This window comes from Spodoptera frugiperda, chromosome 17 (genome assembly GCF_023101765.2).
Source record: "Spodoptera frugiperda isolate SF20-4 chromosome 17, AGI-APGP_CSIRO_Sfru_2.0, whole genome shotgun sequence".
Taxonomy (NCBI): Eukaryota; Metazoa; Arthropoda; class Insecta; order Lepidoptera; family Noctuidae; genus Spodoptera; species Spodoptera frugiperda.
Window position 1 is genome coordinate 3,333,046 of NC_064228.1, and position 24,929 is coordinate 3,357,974.

The 24,929-nt window shown below is 38.7% G+C and overlaps 1 protein-coding gene across 2 annotated transcripts; it reads left to right on the forward strand.

The window, feature by feature from the left end:
- The first annotated feature begins 39 nt into the window (after positions 1–39).
- Positions 40–24,372, forward strand: LOC118276712 (heterogeneous nuclear ribonucleoprotein U-like protein 2). Of its 2 annotated transcripts, XM_050699760.1 has the most exons (28): positions 40–333; positions 2,157–2,296; positions 2,521–2,840; positions 3,686–3,717; positions 3,961–4,085; positions 4,532–4,660; positions 5,939–6,046; positions 6,905–6,992; positions 8,787–8,923; positions 9,242–9,347; positions 9,773–9,885; positions 10,246–10,403; positions 11,974–12,163; positions 12,434–12,616; positions 13,467–13,614; positions 14,669–14,756; positions 15,724–15,844; positions 16,291–16,413; positions 17,625–17,753; positions 18,313–18,481; positions 18,565–18,813; positions 19,333–19,504; positions 19,945–20,099; positions 20,604–20,746; positions 21,109–21,211; positions 21,607–21,800; positions 22,368–22,430; positions 22,690–24,372. In XM_050699760.1, exons 1-28 carry the CDS (start codon positions 204–206, stop codon positions 22,753–22,755), a joined length of 3,882 nt encoding a protein of 1,293 aa, XP_050555717.1. In that variant the 5' UTR covers positions 40–203; the 3' UTR covers positions 22,756–24,372. The 2 variants fall into 2 exon arrangements, with proteins under 2 accessions (XP_050555717.1, XP_050555718.1); XM_050699761.1 differs by lacking the exon at positions 5,939–6,046.
- Positions 24,373–24,929: the final 557 nt, after the last annotated feature.

Genomic DNA, 24,929 nt, shown 5'->3' on the forward strand with positions numbered 1-24,929 from the left:
CCATAGACAAATAGTTTTAATGAATTCGTTATTTTCCGTTTCCGGATCCGTTACGTGTTGTTGCGCGGCCATCTTGGTTTGGCTTCGCGCTTTCTCACTGTAAAATTTTGCGAGTAATGTTTGGTTACACTTGATAAGGAAGCTGTTATATGTGAATTGAAACAGAGTGATTTGTGAATAAGACTACTGAATAAAACTCCATTATGGATCCGGCTAAGATGAAAGTGGTGGATCTTAGGTCCGAGCTTGGCGCCCTCGGTTTGGATACCAAAGGGAACAAGCCGGCTTTAGTTGAAAGATTGAAGAAAGCACTAGAAGCAAAGTCAGGAAAAGGTAAAAACTATCTCTGAACGTTTAACGGGTCATTTAGAATAGTCAAGTGTAAATTTTCATGGTCCTATCTCCACTAAAATCAATATTATTCAGTCAGGCACGTGTACATTTTTGGCCAGTAAAAAATGTTAGATGAGTTTACAACGCTTGGTTTCACATGACGTCACGCCGCAATAATGCTTGCAAAAATTGTAATGATGCCATCAGAAGCTATTTGTATGGAGGGAAAAATGTTTGGCTCACAACTTGGTATTTTGGTATTTTGTTTTACCTCAATCTGCAACCATGATAACGTCTGTTATTGCATTGGTAAAAGGAAGGTCATAGGATATTTCAGTCTGTATGTTATGGATTATAGTCTGCTAATAACAAAAGATCACTTAAAACGAGATGTTATCAGTAGGCTGAATATAAACATTGATTGTGTTTGTTTGTCATTCGCCTTTACATTTTGAGTTTACATCAAACCAGTGCTTAGATAACTTTAGTAGAACAGTACCACTTTCTCTGTCAGCCCTTCATTAAAATATCTTTAATACACCTTGTGGTATAATATCCTCACTAAAATAGTGTCAATTCTAAACATTTCAAAATAAACAGTTATCAATTTAATCAACTGTTAGTCTGTACTATAGATGTATAAAATCACAAATACTAAAAAGAGTTATGGGCTTGATAAATTGGTCAGTGGTACAAGTTCTGATAACAATAACCGCTATGTAGTGACTGTACCTAAGTGTTACAACAAATAACTTAATCAAAATATCCTAGCTGATAAGCTGCATAAGAATTAAAGGAATATTATTTTTCACTATGTTGTGCTATATTGATAACAACTTTGTTTTTATAATAACTATTGTGAAACATACAAAAATAACTGTTTACTCCTGTAAATTCATGGAGAAAAGCTCTACTAGTTTTGAGTCACAGAGTTAAACTATTTGTTTGATTGATGATAGAAGATGGTGTAATTGTTTTATTTAAGAAGTCAATTAGGTATTTATGTTTATTGTAATTTATTTTTTTGTAATCTAAATAACATACTCTATCAAAGTTAAAACAACTACTTTAGTCAGTTATGTTGAGTTCAGACTATAGGGGGTCTTATGCAGTGCTTTATAACCCAACAAATTGGATAGTCCGATATTATGATGTATAATTTTTGTTGGAATACCAGAAGTCTACAGTACTTTAGTAATATAGAGATGTTATAAATGTTAACAGAATAGTCTGTTAACATTTTATAAGAAGAACAGTTTCTTTCTTGATACTCCTGCAACAGTGTTTATTTTATCAAAAACACTTATATTATAATAGCATGCTTTACTGACTTCCTATAATAATTATCATGGAACAATAAAATACTCAACAAGCACCACTAAAGGTTTCTTATCACATTACTTTGATGAACCAAAGAACAAACCACTTATTTATTATTTATTGAATAGCGTTATAAAATTATGACATAAAATTAACCTAATTACATTAAAAACCTGTTTATTCTAGCATTCTTTTCTCATATTTATGAAACTTTTTATGAATGAAAATGATAATTGTTATTTAATTACACTTTGACTAATGTAAAACAGAAGCTGAAATCGATACCATTGGTTGATGCAAAGTCTTGTTTGTTTGGTATAGAAAAATGATCTTTTTCTAAACAATAATAGAAGAAAATTTACTATTAGTCTTTCAGCGAAGGAGTTTGTTATAAATTGATTGTAAAGAAAATTCAAACTTTAAATTTACTTCTCATGTGTTTACAATTTTTTAGTTCTTACTGAATAAATATGATTTATCATGAACTATTTTGTTGTTCACAGCTCTTCCAGATACATCTGTACTGGACACATCTACAGAGGATGCTGACGAGCCAGCGACTCCGAGACGAGCTGTACCTGCTCCAAGGACCACTCGACGCTCCTCATCATCACGTCTGGCTGCAACACCGGCTAAAGTACCTGTAAGTATCTTTATATGCCTGCAGATTTATCTTCCACATTTACTTAAACCTTTCTAAAGAATTAAGTGTTGAGTCCACTGAGACAGACCATTAGGAACTTTTTGAATTAAGTATTCAGAATTTGTTATGTACAAATTTTAGTATATCAGATACTTTTTGTTACTTAAAAGCACGCATTATCGTTGTGGATGTGGATATAATAGATTATTTTTTTTATATTCTAGCCTCCAGCACGTGAAGAACCACCTGAGCCTATACCAGAGGAACCAAAGCCAGGGGAGCCATATTCTCCAAGTCAGGAGGACTCTGACAATGACGCCCCGGCTAAGGAAGCCGCGCCAGCGCCTGCTCCGGCTCCTGAGCCGGTGGCGGCGCCCGAGCCGGCGCCAGCCCCATCACCGGTGAAGGCCCCCGAGCCAGTCGCAGCGCCCGAGCCGGTGGCGGCCCCGGCACCAGCTCCCGCGCCAGCCCCCGTCCCAGCTCCAGTTCCTGCACCCGTGGAGGCACCTATTAAAATGGAAGAAGAACCTGAGCCTGAAAGCAAGTAAGTTGAAAAATAAGTACATATATTGCTTAAAACCTAAGTCTCTACTAAGTTTAAATATGCTGAAATTATACTCTGTGATTTTGTGATGGAAACAGTTTGTGTCAAAAATAATTAATCATGTCTATTAAAATGTATAACAATTAAACTCAATGGTAACTTCCATATTTTAATTCATAAAACCAAGGTCGCGTACGATGTGGTTGTTCGATAAAACGTCAATTTTCAATCAATTATTCATAATGAACCATCCACTTCTGTAGTCTATTTAAAAATACTTTTTAGGTCAGGTATGTTTGTCTGCAAGTTGATTTAAACGGAAGGCGCGGTCACTGGACACCCTGTTCCCGCGCAATGTGTAGCGAGTTCGATTCCCGCACGGAAAAACTATTTGTGTGGTCCACGGATTGTTGTTCTGGGTCTGGGGTGCATGTGAAATTGTATGTAGTGTGGGAATCGTTTTTAAAAAAAGAAAATTTAGTTGTGATGCTTTGAATATGTATTTTTATAATACACATTGTCCTTATAAAACAAAGAAAGGGCAAAGTCTAAAATTCTATGTTAAAAATTTGTAAGGAACCCTCAATACGCGAGTTCTGTTTACTTATGTTGCTGCTACCATATTTTTTATTATGGTAAAAGCATGTACTAAGTATAATTAAAAAGCCTCCACACACTCTTGTGTCTAGTTTATTAGTGTTATTCAGAGTGCATGTGTTACACAAACAGTACCACTATATTGATTCCCAATTCAGACTTGTTACTGTTCTACATATTTTAGGTAAGGAAAATAATAGGTTTATAAAAAACTTTTGTTTTATTAAATCCTCCTTTAATTGTTTCAGGAGTGAAGTGCCAGTAAAACAACCAGACCCCGGTAAGCATTAGTTAACATTTCTTTTTAATACATACATACATATCGTCACGCCTTTAATCCCCGAAGGGGTAGACAGAGGTGCACATTATGGCACGTAATGCCACTGTGTACACCCACTTTTCACAATTTACCTTGTAAGTCCCATGTAATAGGTGGTGAGCCTATTGCCATTTCTTTTTAATCTACATAACTATTTAACGTAATGCGTAAATTGGAATATTAAAATGTAATTTTTCTTTGTAGAACCAATGGATGTGCAAGAAAACCCTCCTCCTCAGGAGAGTGAGGAGTCAGAAAAGAAAGAAGTGGAAAAGGAGGAGGATAAAGAGGAGAAAGAAGCAGACAAAGAAAAAGATCCCAAGAAGGAGGTGAGTTCCATTAGCTTTAAGTTGAAGTAAACAACACGCCTTTTTTATTCCGGAAGGGACAGAGGTGCACATTACACCATGTAATGCCACTAAACAATGTACACCCACATTTCACCATTTGTGTTATAAGTCCCATGTAATAGGGGGTGAGCCTATTGCCATATACTGGGCACAATTCCAGACTCTGTGCTACTACTGAGAAATTTTCGAAAAACCGAAAAAAGCCCGTCTCTGGAATCAAACCCGAGACCCCTTGTCCGGCAGTAGCACTTGCGACCACTCGACCAACAAGGCAGTCGTATTCAGTAGACATGATCAAAACTAAATGATGGCGATTACCATGAAATAAAAAGAAAATACACAAAGCGAGATTATCCGTCTATGAAATAACTGACCGTGGTGCTTTCCGAGGACTATATCTATATTTATTTAACATTTCCAAACAGCGCGAACTAACAGAAGAAGAAGAATGGGATCAGCTGAACGAGCGTCTCCGTGTCCGTGAGCAGGAACGTCTCGAGAGGGAACGCAAGCAAGCCGAGGATGACGCGCGACGCCTTGAGGAGCTCAGCAATGTGAGTCCTACTTGTTTTAAATAACTATCTATACATATAATATAAGTATAGACGCCAGAAGATTCAATTAACTCTTGCATTTTTACATAATCCTTCAGTTTATTTAATAACCAAGCTCAATACAAAATGAATGGACTGTGCTTACTCACGTAACTGTTTGACGGAGATCTCGACTAGTTTCAAGCCATGCTAGAGGCTCATATTCATGAGCAGCGTTTCGCGGCACACGACGCGGTTTATTTCTGAAAAAAAAAAACCAGTATTTTTCAGTAATAAAGAAAAACTGATTTTTCTACATTAACGAAAGATGTCAAAAATCTAACTATTCAGCGCCATTTTTTCAAAACGGTGGACGATATTGTTACGTAAGTTATATGTCCGTGTAGGTACTCGATACGAGGATTTGAAAATGCCATTAACTCAAAACGGGCAATTTTTTGAGTTACTGGAGTCTTCATCTAGGGGTGCGATATGTGTATTGAACTATTGAATTTCGGTCATAAATCTAAATAGTTTTGGATTAAAATCGATTGGCAATTTCGGTCGTATCATGTAACAGAGTCGACAGTCCAGTAAAGAAATTAAACAAATTGAAGATTGTTGTACTGGCGTCTATACAATACTAGTTCCATTGACACACCGGTACCCTTAGTATGAGTTTGCTAAGTAGTATGAGTTGCTTGTTTGTAAAACAAACTCATACTAAGAGTACAGGTAAAATCGAGCTGAACATTTCAGAACTGTGAAATAAAATAATACATGGATGTGCTTGTGACCATGAGTAAGTTCAGGAGTTCAAAAGACCTTAAATCTACTAATTTATAGTGATTTTTTTAAAAAGCTTTTAGTTTTGTTTTGTCTGTCATCATGTATTTGTATCAGGTCTTTTGGTTTCTTGAATTCGAGTGTCTTTTTGCATGCACTTGGTTTTTTTTTTTTGTGGATTTTTAGCTAGTTCATTCACACACGTAAATAATGAACACAATAATTTAGCGTAAAGTTTTTATTTGAAAACTATACGCAAAATTATAAAGCGATTAACCCGAGGCCTGATACGATAAAAAGCGACAAAAGTTAATTACACCTCGTTTCTCATACACATCACTCAGCATTTAGATTAGTTCCATAGGCAAGCTTTATCGATTCCGTTAGTAAATTAGCCATGTTATTATAAAATCCATAACCAATCATTAAAATGTAAGCAAACTTCACGGTCAGCCTTTCTCGAATGTTCGCATTTGTTGTTTTAAAAAAAATAATATAAGACTTTATGAACAGGACCCAGTCAGGCTGAACCGTTTGAAGCGCAAGCATGAAAAGAAGGCTCGGTGGAGTAACTTCTACAGGGCTATCGAAGTCACTAATGAAGTGCTTACTCCTCCCGAGGTATGTCGCATACGCATATACACGTACAACGTACATAGACCACATAGGGTCATTTCAAAAGTACTTTTAGGGGGTGAAACTTTTATTATCTTTATCGTAACTCATGATGAAAATTACCGTAAAGGGACATATGCAATTAATCGAAGTTAGGGAAAATTCTATTGCAGAAAGCAACAATTTTAGTATACGGAGTAATATGTTTCCCTTTTATGCTTTGGAAAATACGTATTCATTATGAGTGAGAATTACCAATCTAATTTTGACTTCTATACCGTGTAGTTAGGTTACTATATTCTGTCCAATTTAATATTGCCTTGAAATACCCCTTCTCAACCCTGTACTAAAGCTTATAATCATGAGATCATTCACCCCTGATATAGTAGTACATATTTTTGAAATAACCCTGTATGTTGTTAGATAACATAGTTTTTGTTGTTCATGTTTAAAGTAGATAGATAATAGATATAGATGTTTTTTATTAATCCTAGTAATAGAATATGGAGCTTCAGTGCTGTAACAATAGGCTCGTTCCCTATTATTTTCATAAAATTCTGACTGGTTATGAATAATGCAGTATTATAAGTACTATCCCCAAAATACACTATGTATCAGTCCGTCAGAATGTTGTAGGTTGAAACTGATATACACTACTGTTAAATCTAGTATGTTCAGTGGTGTTTTAAAGAAGCTACATGTAAACGGATAAATAATAATTAGTTATGTTACAACGTTCGTCCTTGGTTTAAATAACACATAGGTACTATAACTACAATGCATTATATATAATTTATATTATTTGAATGTAACAAAAAGAATTATAAAGACAAAATACCTAAAATTGATTTGTTTTCTCAACAGGAGGCGCAAATTAAGGAAAGAAAGGAAGCAGCCGAAGTTAAAGTGGCTGAACCAGAGATTGATGACAGCAAGATCACATTGTCTTGGTGTAAGTAAAGTAGTGTTTTATATTTTATTTATTTAATACTGATATTCACTAGATAGCATTACTGAAGTTTAAACTGTATAGACTACTAGCTACTTCCGCGCGGTTTCATCCGCTCTGCTTGGCTCCTATTGGTCATAGCGTGATGTTTTATAGCCTATAGCCTTCCTCGATAAATACACTATTCAATACAAAAAGAATTATTCAATTCGGACCAGTAGTTCTGGAGATTAGCGCGTTCAAACAAACAAACAAACTCTTCAGTTTTATAATATTATACCTAATGCGCTCTAAGAAGGTGCGGCTGACAGATTCAGTAACGTTTCGTATCACTCTTGAAAGTTGCTGCGATTTAAAAATTATGCCTTAATATTTTAGCTGTATCACATTCGTATTATGTTAAATCATTCGGATGCGTAGTTAATTAAATTAAAACCAACCGGAATGTTCTAGTATTCAATTAAAATCTAATGAAATGAAAAATAAAGTAAAGTGTTATGCGTATAACGTAAAGCCATAGTCGTGTTTAGTGATGGGATGTACGGGTACGATGGATGGAGTCGATGTTTTTTTAGAATAAAAAACGAAAATCGTGCGTCGTTCAATTATCATTCTTAAAAAACCTTTAATTATGTGGGTAAATCCACTGTAGACGCGGCTCTCTCTGCCCAAACCACAGTGACATTATCTAAGCAGAAATATGTAGTAGGCATTTTTCTAGACATTTCCGGCGCCATTGATAATGCGTGGTGGTACTTAATCTAACATATACAAACTAATATATCCTTGTTTTCTTCACGGTTCTGTAAAACTGTAACTCTGAAACACCTCAGGGCTCGGTCATAAAATATTTATTTTGACAAGTATATACACGTAGTTAGACTGCACAACTAAATAACACACACATTTAATAAAAAAATTCAAGAGAATTCGCCCATGTATGCTGCGAGTATCGATAGCGATAAAAAAAGATTTTTCTAATGTCCATCACTAAAGAGAGACGTCAACGTCATACTGGCATCTGTCAGCCGCACCTTCTTAGAGCGCATTAGGTATAGTATAGATACTGATATTCACTAGTAGATAGCATCCCTGAAGTAGAAACTGTATAGACTATTTGACCTAATAGGCTATTTGATTTGGAATACTGTTTCACATTATTTCAATAGTGACCAAAACTTCGAATTGTATATTGATAATTTGAATATTTTTTTTCTATTTTCATACTGTCTAATAATCTATTATGATTACCAAAGCACATTTGTTTCTATGGATGGAAAATTCCTTCCCCTGTGGGAGGGAGGGGAGAAAGGGAGAAATACTTATTAACTAAAAACCACCCATTCCTATTCGCCCTCGCAACCCTGGCGACTGCCTCCCAAACATTAGGATAATGACACCCCTAAGGCCATTGTTCAAAATTGGATCTTGTTTTGTAGAGTGTAATAATCATCAATAATTAATAACCAAGATACTTTATGAGTGATGCTCTTAGTTATAATAGAAATCGACACCTCACATATTAGTGAAATTAAGGGAGGGTTTGCTATCTGATTACTTAGTATAAAAAGCTAGACCTGGTTCTCTATAGGGTGACTGATAAATTAGTGACCGATATTTAAACACGTGGTTGTACTTATGATAACAAACATCTTTCCCAAATAAACTTTTTTGTATACCAATTAGTTTTATTTTTATCACTTATTACCAGTCATCCTATATAGTTGGATGTGTGTTCAAAAGTGATTAGATACGAAACTTTAGCAGGCAGTCTCTAATATTTACTTTTATATACAGATGACAGTGATCTCAACCAGTACTTGGAGGTGCCAGCGTTGAACGGTGTGATCCCCCTCAGCGACGGTGCCTTTGCATATGCTTGGGCTGGTACACGAGCTACACATGGGGTGGATGCCGGAAAAGTCTGTTATGAGGTGAGCTTTGTCTTTAAAATAATATTTATTTTTATCACCATTAAAAAAAAACAAATATCATTACAAAGAAAGAGAGAGAGAGAGAGAGAACTCATTTCTCTTTCTCTCTTTGAAAGAGAGAAATGTTCTCTTTCTCTCTCTGTAAAGTCGAAAAATTTGCAAATAGGATAGAAATGTTTATACATTTTGTAACTGGTGTACAAAGGTTTAACATTTCCTTCGTTAATTATCAAAAGTTCACAAAATAGCTTTAACATGATACTTTTTAGGATTCAATTACATTTTCCCAGAAAAAAATCTAATAGTTGTCTTCTATAGGTTCGTGTTGGCGCCACAGTCCTGACCACTGAAGGTGGGGAAAAGGAACAAATCACCTCGGGACTGAGAATAGGCTGGTCCACCGAAGACTCGTCACTAAATCTTGGTAAGTTACAACGCTAAACAACAGACTACTGCGCAATGTGTCGCGGGTTCCATTCTCGCACGGAACAACTCTTTGTGTGAATTTTTCTGCTTATAAACACACCCACGACACAAGAAAACACCAGATTGAGGCTATGTTTAAAAAAATATCTGGAGAACCATGTAAGCTTCACAGAAAACCGACGTGAAAAAACGCTTTCGTTGTGTTAGGTTACCGGAGGCCCAATTACCTCCCTTCCTCTTCTTTTTCTTTTTCTTCTTCAATCTTTGCAATCCCCGATTCCGCAACAACCCTTAAATTCCTACTAATGGCACTTGTAACGGTTCCGGTGTTTTGTCCGGTGATCCGCCGAAGTAAAGCTTATTTTCTGATGGATATTATATTGATATAATTGAATAATTGATTGATATAATAATATGTAACAGGTGAAGGTGAGCTCAGTTGGGCGTACGAGAGCTCAGGTCGCGCTCTCAACAACAGCGAGTTCAAGGAATACGGGAAAACACTCAACGAGAAGGATGTTGTCGGAGCTTACTTGGTAAGTAATGCACACAGATGGTCAATATTATGTAGCATTTTAGGAAAATTATAATGTTGTCCACCTTCTTTAAGTCTTTGACTGCCAAGTGTAAACTGTTGAAGGCAAATCCTCCGCTAACGTCGGTCACCGGTGACCCCCGTGGCGTTCAAAGTGTTAAGTTACAGAGTAAATTAATCAAGTATAACTTTGTGGACATACGCATTTCAGTCCCGCAAATATGTTATCATCATACTATCCAATATCGTATTATAAATTGCAAAAAAATATAGAAAATGTAATTTCACAGGCTACCTTGAATGATCTCCCTTAAATAACTAAAAAGTAGACAATCAACTAACTACATGACGTTTTCTACAGGACTTGGAATCAAACCCTTGCACGATTTCCTACACGTTAAACGGCGAGGAACTCGGCAATGCGTTTGAGTTTGACAAGGAGGCACTGAACGGCAAAGCTTTATTCCCACACATTTTCACCAAAAACATGTGCTACAAAGTCAACTTCGGTTATGACAGGTAAATTATATTTGATACTTATTTATTTTACAGGTTAAAGTTCGCATGTTTGTGCTGGAATACTGATTTATAAAAAAGCAACGTCACGCCTTTTATCCCCGAAGGGGAAGGCGGAAAATAATCATTACGACACGTAATGCCGCTATACAATGTACATCCACTTTTCACCATTTGTGTTATAAGTCCCATGTAATAGGGGATGAGCCTATTGCCATATACCGGACACAATTCCAAACTCCGTGCTACTACTAAGAAATTTTCGAAAAACCGAAAAAGCCCAGTATTACTTTGTACGACCCAAGAATCGTCAAAGTCAAAGTTATAGAAGTGTTGTAAATTGCAACTTCGCTAATGAAATTCGCCACTTAAAATTGTAACGACGTCTCTTAAAGTAATTTCCGTTCACATTGTCCTTTACTAGTACATTTTGCTAATACTTCAACGTTAACGGTCCATTGTCTCTGCCTACCCCATGGGAGACAGACTTGAAGTTATGTTTGTACTTCAACCTTAATATCCACTACACAGTAAACATACACATAATGTTTTCTAGTATTGGTACCACAATTTCTATTCACAAAAAGTTCGCAAAAATCATATACATAATAAAGTGCCGCATCCGATGAACGAACGCGCACGAGACATGAACGTACAAAGTGACGTCATCGCAACCAAACTAATTTTAGCTTTACGACCACCCCGATGTATCGATTCGCGACATGTGGTGTGCTATTTGAGCGGTAATTCAAGTTCCCGGTTTGTCGAAGGGGAATCTCTCCCGCTTTGTAAACACGGGACGCCGAGTTCGATCCTCGCGAAATGTTGCACTTTTCATTACATGTTTGTAAACATTTCTTTCTTTCATATTTCTGCGGCGATCAGCCCGTAGTGTTACATGCGCTACGGGTTTCTATTACCGCAGGGACAGTTGGTTTCTCATGTTTATTCTTGTGTATTTATATAGTATACAAGATATCAATAGGAAATACATTTTTCATGTCATTTGAGCGTAATATAAATGATGAAATATGAAAGTTGTGTAATTATTATTATTATCATCTTTCGGTTATAATGGATTAGTTTAAGATCGATAGAGTTGTAGAACATTAAAAGTTTATTGGTTACAAGGTATTCGATTGAGATCGAGATAAAATTGATTGACTGCCTATGAAAGTGGGTTGTTTGGGTTTTATAGTTTAGAAGTACATTATTAATGGTCTTGTTGATTTATGTGTGTAAGCTGTTTAAGGAGGAGGGGGAGGGGGATTGATGTCGATAGATAATAATGTAATTGACATGAATTCAGTTATGTACTTATTTTTAAGTGTAAATGTTTATTTTCATAGTCTGTATGTTAGCCACGATATAAAATAACTTATGAGGTGGTAGGCAGAGATTTACGTAGGTACTATTTTATGCCGTTTGTGACAAGGTCAACTCTTTCTTAGATTTCATAATTAAAAACAACACTTTGTTGACACTTACATTGACAAAGTACTTAGTCCAGTAGTGGATTCTCACGGGCAGTATAATCCTGTAGTAATTTTGATTTTATTTCTATTTTGACCAGATATAACATGTTAACGAAGACAAAGACAGTCCGCCACCGAATCGAAGTGCCCGTAGAACAAGTTTTAGCAGAGAAACGAGCCATTGAAGCTGAACTGCAGCGTAAGAAGGAGGAAGCTGCCAAGAAGGAGAAGGAACGACGGGAGAGGGAGAAGGCGGAGAGAGAGGAACGACAGAGGAAGAAGAAAGAGGTATGTATATAAATGTAACATTTTACGTGGATAAAGCACAAATGGGCTATACAGTCTCCAGACTCACAGGAAACCTGCGTGAACGGTTAAAGGGTTGGTTACGCACTTAACTAGTCTGGTTTTGCGGGTATTAATAGGTGGCGTTGATTGCTTACATATCGGTGATTAGTCAGCTCCTTTGCCGTCCTAAAAAAAAACTAGTTTCATCTGAATCAAAATGTATTATTGATTTAGGCATTACTTTACGATAAGAAATTCTATCTTCATTAGGAACGAGAAAAACAAGAGCGTGAGAGGAAAGAGAAGGAGGCAGCGGAGAGGAAGGAGAGGGGCGAGGAGGAACCTGAACCTACTCCCGCTGAGGGAGAGAACAAGGAGGATGGTGCCAAGGAGGACGGTGCCAAGGACGATGCACAGCCCATGGAGGAATCCACTGATGTTAAGGAGCCTAAGGTATGGAGATGAAGAAATATAAGTGGTATATTTATCTCTCTCTCTGGTCGGTCCTTCATGTCTGAAGATCGTGGTCATGGTGGGTGATTCTGGCGCCCACGAATTGTCTCCATCGGCTTCTGTCTAATGCTATACTAACTAATGGTATATTTATACACTGAAGGAATTGTTTTGTCTGATACTTACCGCTTCTTTTCGCCATCGACCTACACGACAGCATTTCCATCCCCATCATATAGATGGTTGGCAGACCACAACTGTGCGCTTCTCGCGAAACTTTCTGCCTCGCACAGCCAAATTATGGAATGAGCTGTTGTCGACGGTATTTCCGAACCGATACAACCTTTAAGCTTTCAAGAAAAGAGCATAGGTACTCCTTTTTAAAAGGCCGGCAACGCACCTGTGACTCCTCTGGTGTTGCGGTTGTCCATGGGCAGCGCTGATCGCTTACCATCAGGTCAGGCCTGCTCGTTTGCCATCTATTCCATAAGAAAAAAAAAACTTCAAATTAGAATACGTTCATTCTGTCCACTCCTGCTCTTCCCGCGTGTATCGGAAAATACTGTACAGCAGTAGATTGCTACTGTTTAGCTGTTTTGATTGTTTTATGTTTGCAACTATTCCGATGTTATGATATATTATTATGGTATATTTAGTTTTTAAGTTCTTTTTTTTTCTTTTACTGTTTGTTCTTTTTGTTTTCGTTTTATTTGTCTCTTATGGTTTTATTATTTTTTGTCGAATTTAATTCAGTAAACTAATATGAAATGTATAACGCTTTGGTGTCAAGACTGTAATGTTATACTATTTTACTTAAATAAATAAATAAATAAATGATGTTGTTTTACAGGAGAACGGCGATAAGGCTGAGGAAAAGACTCCCGAGGAGAAGGAAGACAAAGCTGAGGCCATGGAGACGGAGCCAGCCGAGCAGACTGAGCAGGCCGAGCAGACCGAGCCCGCACCTGAGGTCACACCTAAACAGGAACCTGTTCCTGGTATGTACCATACACATACATACTTACAAACAAACAAACATACTTACTTACTTACTTACTTAGGGAGCGTTCAAGTATGACGTAACGCAATTTTTGAAGATTTTTGACCCCCCTCCCCTTTGTAACGCACCGTAACGTTTTTTCTGTACCCCCCCCCCCCCTCTCTAAACGTTACGTAACACTTAATTGACCATTTTTACCCTAAAGTTGCAAAAAGTTATGCTCACCGTCACGTCTGTCTCCCATTGGGGTAGGCAATGACAATAGAGCCCCCAATGACACGATTCTGGCATATCGTGTCGTAAGAAGCTACTAAGTAATGACACATTTTACTTTTTACTGGGCTCAATTCTAGACTTCGTGCCGTGCTATTGCTGAGAATTTTTGAAAATTGATAATAAAAACATTAACATCTGTCTCCCATTACAATAGGCAAAACTTATTTTTGTTGCTTTGTATTTTAACGTAAAAATATGTCACATACGAACAGATCAGTCCTTCCTGCTGAAAATTTACTTTACTTGATACACATATTACACATTTTAATATGTGTAATCTAAGCAGGTATATAAATATTTCGTATTTACTCTCGTGTGTTTATATAGCACGCGAGATCGCAAGCGGAATTACATTTCATTATTTGAACAATAGTTTTAAATTATAACTATTGTGATTTGCTTAACGACGGTACTCGACTGGTTTCAAGCTAGGCCTGGAGCCCATGTTTAATGTATGATGGTTGATGGCACACATAAGACTTCAATACTGAAAATGTTCGAAAACTGGATAAAAGCTAAATAATCTTTAAGCCTCAAGTGAATAGGTAGGCGTGTACCATCATAGGCCACATGATCACTTACCACCAGGCGAGTTAGTGGCCATAAACAATGACGTATTTAGTATAGAAAAAAAGAAACTTCACAGCTCTCAGTTGTGTTTGCTACCATCCGACAAATGTGGCAGTATAATATTAAATATTCCCTCAAAGTGACATCAGCATAATATTAGGTATTCACACCAGAGAAGTTGTCAGTATAATCTTGTATTTCCACAGAGGGTGAGCTTGCCGAGGTAACGGAAGAGCAAGTACTTCAGGCTCCGCCAGGTCACGTACTGGACCCGAGGATTCAGTTTGTCATCCGGTAAGTGAAAAACGATACAATTCTTACGGTAAATAATCAGCTACTGTAAGTATATATGCTCTTTGCTTATGGGTGGACAGACAAAAAAACGACACCATTTGAAAATAATACTACATTGTATGAAGATATGGACAAAACATGCAAGAAGATGCTTAATTAAAGTTAATTCATAGTTCAAAAACTAAAAATACACCTTTGTCATTATCCTTCCACCACCAGCTTCATAGTATCATAATATGGGGTGATCAGCTAATCTACATAATTATAACTAAAGGCGTTTAAATCCTGTAAAGAAATAAACTTCTGATACCATTTGTGTGGTGTCAGTATTCTAAGCAGGTACATTAATATTTCGTATTTACTCTCGTGCCTTACGTAATGTATGAGATCGCAAGCGGAATTACATTACATTATCTTCATGTTAACATCATACAAATATTATTAATATAAAAAGTATTAATAAATTAAATTCTGCCAGTGACTTCGTACACACCGGTGATACATCGTGATTTTTACCATTCCTGTGTTACTTTGGGAGAAATTATATTATCTCTTAGTGCTCCACTACACTCTCCAAAGAACATGTTAAGTTTCAGTTCCTTAGATCAAGTTCTGTGAGTCAATCAGTGACTCAGCAATGTTGGCTACTCCATTTATGCAGGAAGACTATCACTAACATAGTATAAAACAAAATCGCTTTCCATCATCTGCGTGTCTGTTATGTTTAGATCTTTAAAATAAGCAACATATTTTGAGTTTTTTTTTTTTTAATAGATAGAGCGATTCAAAAGAACGGTTTATATGTATAACTCCGTATTTAACACGTGTGAAGCGGAAAACGGCTATAAAATTTCACGTTAAGGCACCAATAGCTAGACAAGAAGCGGGTGGAACCATGGAAGTGTCGTTAGTCTAAATTCTTTCTATGAAGCTAAATATGCTGATGTAATTGTTGTAATGTCCTCAGCTACACAGTGGACGAGGAGTTGGACGGCGAGGAGGCGTCCATACTGCCGGGCTACGTGTTCATCTGCCACGCTACCCTCGTGCCCGGCCCCGCCCGCCCCGCCACCGTCGCAGACTGCGAGGTAACTACTCACTGTGTTATACCCCTACATAACATGTGTTAATTATTTACCAAGGTGTAACAGGCTATAAGGGCATTATATTGGACTACTTTAACAACTTACAACCCTGCCCCACATCTCCAAATGCCCTGTACTCAGATTTGAAACCCCAAAGACTACCAGTGCACTTGTGGGATAAATGCCTGAATACTGAAATGCTACTCAATTTTAAGTATCGTGCTATATCTGTCATTTTATAAAGAATTGGTAGAGACAGAACTAGTCTTGAGAGCGTCTTAAAATTGAGGACCGTTTGAGTGTCAATTTGTCAAACTGTTCACTGTTGAATGTGGACCTGTCTGAAGATCTCTATGATTTCTAGATAACACTGTTGGAAGCAAGCTGCATCGAATGGATCTCGCTATTTTCTTATTTTTATTAAACAGAATTCGTAATTTGTTCCGTAGGTGATCCTGATGGTGGGCATGCCGGGGTCTGGCAAGACGTACTGGGTGAAGCAGCACGTGTCGTCGCAGCCCGAGCGGCGCTACTACGTGCTGTCCACGGCCACGCTCTTCGACCGCATGAAGGTACGTACTCTACCGGCTACACGCACCACACAACTCTACACACGCACATTGCATACACATTCTTGTTTGTTTTCATATCCAAAGAAAAAACGTTTTATTACATTTTTTATTGCTAACTTTGCTGTATCTGCGATTTTGTTAAGAAATTGCATATATTTCTATCTGTATGTGAAAAAACTTTCCTCTGAATATGTAGGTTTTCGCATTGAAGAGTAAAAATTATGTCCTTTCCCATACATTTCGCGTGTATAATAATTTTAGACCTGGTTTTTGCTTATCAAACTTGGATATCAAAATAAATGTAACTATACCAACACACAGTAATCAGACATACAATTCTATACACTGATTTATTTATGTTTTGTTAGATAAATAGTTTTGCACAGTCCTTTGATATGTTGCGATGAGCTCTCTCAGTAATGTTAACAGTTATGTATTGCATTTTATAATTACTGGCGGGTTATATGCGTGTGACCATTCACATATATTAAACTCATTAAAATTATGCACAAGGAATACAAAACATTTCTTTTGTCGACCATTAGGACAGGAAATATACAATTTAAGGAAGTTTTCGTTATGACGTAAGTATTATTCGCAAGAGAAAATGTTATAAAGAGTTCCTTTCTTACATTCTCAGTTCAGAATAAATCATACGCACGTGACCTCTAGCAGCTACTTGTTCAAATTATAATAATCCCAAAGTATGCTTGTTTAATGATAGAAATAAATGGAAGATGAACAAATGGGGGGTATGGAAGTATTACAAAGCTCTCGTAACACTTCAAAGTGTTTAATTACCAGTTTTATAGTTAACGAAACATAAATAATATGACACTTGTACGAACACAACCCTCCACACACGCTAATGACCTATTCTCTTGCAGCACTAGAGGTATGAGCACTATCACGACCTGCTCCAACTGTGACATTGATAACTAATGTTCCTCTGTATTTTCAACAGGGTGCAATATGAGCAACATTTGTAAACAAAACATTATAACAAACAATATAACTCGACCTTTAGCGGTCACCACATAGCAGTGTAGTTAATATGATACCAGTGGATCGCCGAGTGAAGAGGACGTACGTATGCTAGTCCGAGTCACCAAGGAGTGTCCCTGGTATCACAAACTTATTACTTAGTCGTAAGCTAGCGTAAGGCCGCGCCCGCGCCATGGTCTCGTACTGTATCGTGTGTACTCGTTCAGGTGGACTGTAAGCCCTTCCGCGCCAGCTACGAGGGCCGCTGGGACGCTATGGTGTCCAAGTGCGCTAAATGCGTGCTTAAGTTGTTGGAAATCGCGAAGGGCCGCAAAAGGAATTTTATCCTCGACCAGGTGAGCACCTTTCCACTTTTACTATAACACGTTCACTTTGGCAGCCACACTTAATTCAGGAACAATCGAGATCGAACACGACTCGCGACCGTTTGGCCCTCCCACTTGTATATCTCACTCCACGGACTGTACTTGTACATGTATGCCAAATTATATCTAGTGTCTATCTAGCTCGTATGCCACCCATATACCTCCGCATCTCCATAAGGTACGTCCTATGTATAAGCGTAGAGTAAGGCTTGGTATCACGACACCGCTTCCGCGACATCAGCGAGATTAATGTGTTGTTTCTAGAGTCGCGAGGTGAGTACTAGCGCGGGAGCGGTGAGCGGTCACTTGCCAAACAACGGCCCACTGAAATAAGCGCGGATCTCTATTGAGCTTGTTCTAGGTGTCGAACTGCCACAAAACATAAAACAAAGTACAAAGCCACCGCTGGATATCGTCATTGTCTATAATGAGAATGTTTTGCTCCACATCATAATCTCCGCTGGAATCGACGACGGCGACCGACGTAATTCGCGACACGCGGTTTCGATATCGCATTGGGTAAAAAAAGACGAACGTATACCCGTCGGCCCAGAGGCGGAAGCTCAGGGAATTCGACGGGTACCGGCGAGTCGCAGTCGTCATAGTGACCGACGACGACACCTACCGCGACCGACAGAAACGACGCGAGGAGCTCGACGGCAAGGAGGTGCCCGACGGGGCTATCGTGGACATGAAAGGTTGGTTACTGGCATCCCATCGCCCTCCGCCGCACTCCGCGCCCGTCCCTGCCCGCGCTGACATCTTCCTCTCTGTGCCGCAGCCAACTTCGCGCTGCCCGAGAAGTGCTCGTGGCTAGACGACGTGATATTCCCCGAGCTGAGCGGCGAGGCGGCCGCGGCCGTGGTGGACGGCTACCACCGCGAGGCGCGCGCCGCCGGCGTGGCGCGGGACTCGCACCGCCGCGACCGCTCCGCTGACAACGACGGACCGCCCAACAAGCGACACCGCTCCAGCGACAAGCGACACCCGCGCGACGACAGGCGCAGGGACTTCTCCCGCGGGGACAGAGGTACTTCCACTAGCTTACTATCTTGTCAACAAAGAAGCTTACATTGAGTATTAATCACGAAAAAAGCACGAAAGCGGATTTTTGATAATAATGTTTAATGATCCCAAATACTATTGAGATTTTGAAAGATCGAAAATACAGTAAAACAACGAATCGCACCGAACATTGTGTTTATCACCAAATGTTTGGAGTTATGTTGAGATCCCATATTTAATATTTTGTGGCAGAATTGCGTAATGAGTAGAATAAAGCAAAAACTGGCAAACTTTTTATCTAGATCAACACACATACTCTACTACTACTGGAACTCCTGACAGCCCTAATTTACAATGGAGATCAAGCAAAAAGACACTAAAAGAATAGTTATACGACATCCCTTTAATGTCCTCAACAGTTAATCAGAGGATAAGATAAACAGATGAGAATGAAACAGTTCTATTTTAGCAGAAACCAGAATAAACTTAAATGATTAATGTTTAAGCAAAAAACCTATAAATAATGTTTGTTTCCCTGTACCAGAGGACCGTTGGGGCGGCAGCACGGGGTCCGGGGGCCGCTGGGGCGGCGGCGCGGGGCGCGGGGCCAGTCGCTGGGGCCCGCGCGAGCCGCGCCCGCCCTCCAACACGCGCTTCGACCGGCCCTGGCAGGGACCCGCGCCGCCCACGGCACCCCAACCACCCAACCGATACGAGTAACTACTTTATTTCATACTTTAACTTTTTTGTTTCAGCTTTTATCTCGCAATGTATCCACAATAATCAGTGTGCATTTACTAACAAATGACAGTTGCGTTTTGCACATGACACCATCTCACTGACATGTTTTGCACATGTAATGCAACTTCTTACACCACAGTTTTTTTATATGGAATTATTTGTTAGTAGACAGATCACATAACCTGATGATATTAAGCAATCCTCGCCACTCATGGCAGTTGCCACGGAGTGCATAAAATGATTTATTGTACTAATATAAATTCTATTAAATAATAAACGAAAAATATTGTACCTGGATATAAACTTAATGGTATTTGAAAATGATTTGTGTCTCGAGAATGGTGTCGGACATTTTAGGTCAGTATTCGCGTTCGTTATAGTGCATAATGATAATGTACTTATTACTTTGTGACAGCAACGACTTCCGCGGCGGGCAGGGTCGCGGCGGGCGCGGCGGCGGACGCGGGGAGCGAGGTGGACGCGGCGGGGGCCCGCCCAACGACCGGTTCGGACGGGACAGGCACGCCAGGCCCAACGACCGCGGACCCGACAAGAGGCACCATCAACCTGGTATATATTGCATTCTTTTTATTATATCATCATTACCTTCATCCCCTGAAGGGTGAGCAGAGGCGCACATAATGCATTTTTTTTCTGGGACAGAATGTAAACCAGTGGCTGATGGTAAGCAATCGATGCTGCCCATGAACACCTGTAATACCGGAGGAATTACAAGAGCATTATCGGCCTTTTTCATACAAATATACAATGTACACCCACATTTTATGAGTTATAACATGATTCTGATGAAATAGGGGGTGAGCCTATTGCCATATATCACAATTCCCGACTCAGAAATGACTCTTGCGACGAAGTTCCCTACCTTTGTCGTGTCTAAATAATGCTTATATTTTCTGGAGGGAGAAAAACGTCTAATTAGTCTTCTCGCCTTGGGTAAGCGGGAGGGATTGTCGGGGCTCTTGCTGACCCAAAACCATACGGTTCACATTCCTGCTTCGAACCGGTGCTTTGGTACATCGTGGAGTTATCAGCTGATGTACTTTTTGTGTGCAGGCGGCGCAGGCAACAACAACGGCGGCGGCGGCGCGGGGTCCTGGCAGCGCGGCGCGGCGGCCGCCAGCGGGCCCCGCGCCATGCAGCCCCGCCCCGGACACGCCGGGCCCCCGCACCAGCGACACAACCCGCCCAACCAGAAGGTCACTCCTCTATACTACCTACACACACCGCAGCCTCAAGCTTTATACCCTATAGCCTTCCTCGTTACATGGACTACTTATAATAAAAATCATGATTCTATTCAAACTAGCAGTTCAGGAGATTAGCGCGTTTAATTAGCACCTTAATCGACTTACAACATCCACCAAAAAATATGTGGGTGTATTGTCTAACCTGTTCTTAAAATATGACCAGCATGTTTGTTTTATCCACGGTCTCAAATCTGTGCCCTTATCATACAATTAGTTGTATTTTTATGATCAACAACACTTAATATGAAAATATTACATGCTACACTAACCACTAATCTTACTAACATGTTAAATCAACCTTATTTTTACAGGATGGACAGAATCAAAACCAGAACCAGAACCAAGCCAACCAACAGGGATGGAACCAGTGGGCTGGCGGCTGGGGAGGATGGGGCAACTGGAACCAGAACCAAGGTATGTACCACACAAACACGACCTTCGAACCTTGAAGAAAATTACATAGTCCTTTTGAATGGGCTGGTAACATACTTATAACTTATAGTGTATTTTACAAAAGCCTTTAAATCTAAATATCATAATAAAAGAGGAATTATTCCTGTAAGAGAGTTCGAAATTTAAGGGACATCATCTTTCCTTCAAAGTGCATAAAAATGTCGTATACACTTCGAAATATAGAGATTTTCTAGGGACATCTTGATAATTCGTCTAATATTAAGAGTTAGTTTTTCCATCTTTTACTTTGATGTTCTAGCACGTTCATGACAAGTTATAGCGGTACATAGACTGACAAACGTCAGAGTTGACCTCTTATATTGTGCAGACTGTAACGAAATTATATTTTTATCAAGGTTGGGGCAACTGGGGTAACTGGGGCAACTGGGGCAACCCCCAGCAACAACAACAGTCGGGCGGCGGCGGCGGCGGCGCGGCGGGCGGCGCGGCCAACAAGGCGGGGGCGCAGCACTGGCCCGCCACCTACACGGCGCAGCAGTGGTACCAGTGGCAGCAGTGGCAGCAGCAACAACAACACGCATGGCCCGGGGTAACTACACACTCTACACTATTATAACGTCAGCCTAACTGCTCTAATTGTGACCGGATTTTTAAAACTAAGTTCGGTCTGGACAGTCGCATCAGGGCCCACGACAGGAAATAGCTTCTCTAAGGTCGCCGTTACCGAAATCGGTAAGGAGGACTATATATTATAACGTCACAGGCTCAGAGAAAACCGCTGCATACAGGTCCCAACCGACCTATCTGAAACTATTTAGGGGAGACCTATCTGTGGCAGTCGACGTTTTGGTGCTGATATGCTGATACAACTTTCAATTTCACAGGAATCTCATAATTTGATTTTGAATATATGACTGCGACAATTATGAAGTCAGACTTTTGACTAGAAGAAATTAGAAAATTCATTGAATAATTTTCTGGGAATCTCGAAAATCTAAATGTTTGTATGGAAAATGTCAATCTAGAAGATGATTTATCTGGCAGCCCTAGCAAGAAGCATAATATAACGAAATGATAACATTCATAAACCTAATTTAACTACTCAGAAAGCTACCAAATCGTTGCAATATCTAATAAGTGCCTGTTTTCATTGCAGTATCAGCAGGGTAACCAAGCTGGCAACACACCTGACGCCCAAGCGTGGGCACAGTATTACCAGGTATGTATAAAAGTATTATTTATCATTCATCACAACAAGTACCTAATACATCGATACTCGTCTGACTTGTGACACTATTGAGTTACAGTTAAAAGAGGAGATAAAAGCATTAATATTTTTAATATTTCTAATTACAAACTTATTTTCTGATAGGTGTAAGTTATATTTTCATCGTCAGATATGTAAAGAAAAATGCTGCAAACATTTTCAAAATGTCATTTATATTCCTAATAGAGTAACAACAAAACTCCTTTTACAGAACTACGGCAACGCCAATGCAAACAATGCCGCTAACAACGCAGTCACCGGCTCTGAGAAAAAGTGATGTTCACTTACCAACGATACTCCGCGCTTGTGACGTCCGACCGACGTATCGGCCGACACGTTTATGTACGACCCTTACGTAGCCAACTTCGCCTGCCTGCTTCAGTACACAGCCGGATATCATGCCTAGATCACCTAGACACAGCCAAGGACAATACTAATTAGTTCCCAAGGTACTCAAACCTCTCTTTATCCTAAATTACAGTGTTATTCCGTGTAAATCGTGTCAGAGTATTTAATATACGTGTTTTTTAAAGTAAATTACAAGTTCATGTTGATATTTACAAATGTCTAGTAGTATCGAGTTTGATATGTAACTTTTCTATAGATTAAGTAGTTCAAAATGGTTGTTTATAAATATACCTTTTTATTATGTCAGTTACTGATAGGGTCGTTATCATAATGCTCACGCTCAGGTCAATATTCGAATATATCGACGTCGCTCGCTGGACTTAAGCGTTAGAACTCATACAAAAAATTGTATAATTGATACATATTTTCCTACAGTATTTAGGTAATAGCCAAAATAATTAAAAAGTATTGCAGCAGTAATAAATAGTTAGTTTCCTCGAGTTAACTTTGTTTTTTGCTTTATAGCAAATGTTATACATTCTGTTTTTATATTGTTTTCGGTATCATATTGTTTATGATTGGTGCAATACTTTTTGTCCAGTGTACACTGGACTTGTATGTTTCAGTTGAATACAGCCTGAAAAATAGTAACAGGTTTCATGTTTGTTGTCCTATTAAACCTTTTCATAGTCATTGTTATCATAATGTATGTGATTGTTGCACTGATTTTTAAATTGAATGTGCAATGGACTCAATATACAAAATGTAAAATGAAATGTTTCATTGAAACTAGGCTAGTAAGAATATTATCACGGTTCTACAAAGTTTTAATATATTTGCTAAAGTTTTAGTCAGGACATTGTCCCTTATGTCTAAATTAGAAACCTGCATTTTGTTTTATTTTTTGTTGTATGTGATAGTGTTTGTCACATTGAGTGCTGACAATATGTAGCACGCGTCTCATTGTAAATGTGTTAAGTGAGCAAGATTTATCTAGTACAACGATGTCTGTTAGTATAAAACTCCACTTTGCACATACTTTTAATAGTCAAGTAATAGTTTAGACACGAAATCGAGTGATTATTATGGAAGAACATTTTGAGAAAATGCTCGTTCTTACGACAACATTATTATAAGTAGATATTATTTGCGTTTTAGGTTTTAAAGTTTTGTTTGGTTGATGTTGGGTATTGCTACGAGCATTTCCAAATGTTCTCTTCGCTACGACAATACTTTTCTCAATATTTTTACACCATTAATCAACTCAACGATACAAAGTTACCCAACAATCTGGGTAACATGTTTATATTGCTACCTGCCCGTTATAGGAGGTGACGATAATTTTAGCTATTTAGGTAATAATTATATAAATCGGGGGTGTAAGTAAATGTAAGTTTTTTAATGACTAAGTTACAGCTAAGTAACTGACGGCGACTGGGTGAGTGAATGATGAGCTTATAGCTTCGTGTACAAATGTTTTAGTTAGGAATGTGAGTGTGAATGTCACTACTGATAATGATTTAGTAATAAAAGATATGCAATAAGATTTCTGACTTTTATTTTAATTTTCAACTTAAACCTTTTCAATTCTCATTCCTGCAATTCTCATATATCAGAAAAACTCCTAAAGTTAATAAATTAAAAGTTGACTGCGCGGGAACCGACAAAACACATTATACTGGTTTCAAAGTACGAAGACTTCCGAAAATCATAACTTAGTAACAATTGACCAAAAGAAATGTACCAAAGTACCAGAGGTTGCATAGAGCACCCAGATTATTAACAGGGTATTACGTACTATTATTCCATATATTTATTTAAAACACTCTAAAATTATATTTTTAAACATTACTTATACAAATAAAAAACAAAATAACATTTAAAAATATAAAAATAGGAGCCGACCAGTAGCGGGAGCATGGTCCAAGCTACCGGTGGTTAGGGCTCCAAAGACAGAAACCTCCTCACAATACGTGCCGTTTCGAGGAGTACTGCCTTCTGCATCAGGCACTTGATCCATCCGCCCAACCCCAGCCTCCTAAGGTGGTTGTCGAGGCTGTTGGGTATTAAACCGTTGGCCGACACGACTATCGGCACAACGAT

What these genes read in the sequence shown, in the direction of transcription:
- LOC118276712 (XM_050699760.1), top strand. Translation starts at nt 204, where the DNA reads ATGGATCCGGCTAAGATGAAAGTGGTGGATCTTAGGTCCGAGCTTGGC. An exon ending in GGCTATCGTGGACATGAAAG is followed by an intron (nt 18,482 to 18,564) that starts GTTGGTTACTGG and finishes TCTGTGCCGCAG; the next exon opens with CCAACTTCGCGCTGCCCGAG. An exon ending in CTTCTCCCGCGGGGACAGAG is followed by an intron (nt 18,814 to 19,332) that starts GTACTTCCACTA and finishes TCCCTGTACCAG; the next exon opens with AGGACCGTTGGGGCGGCAGC.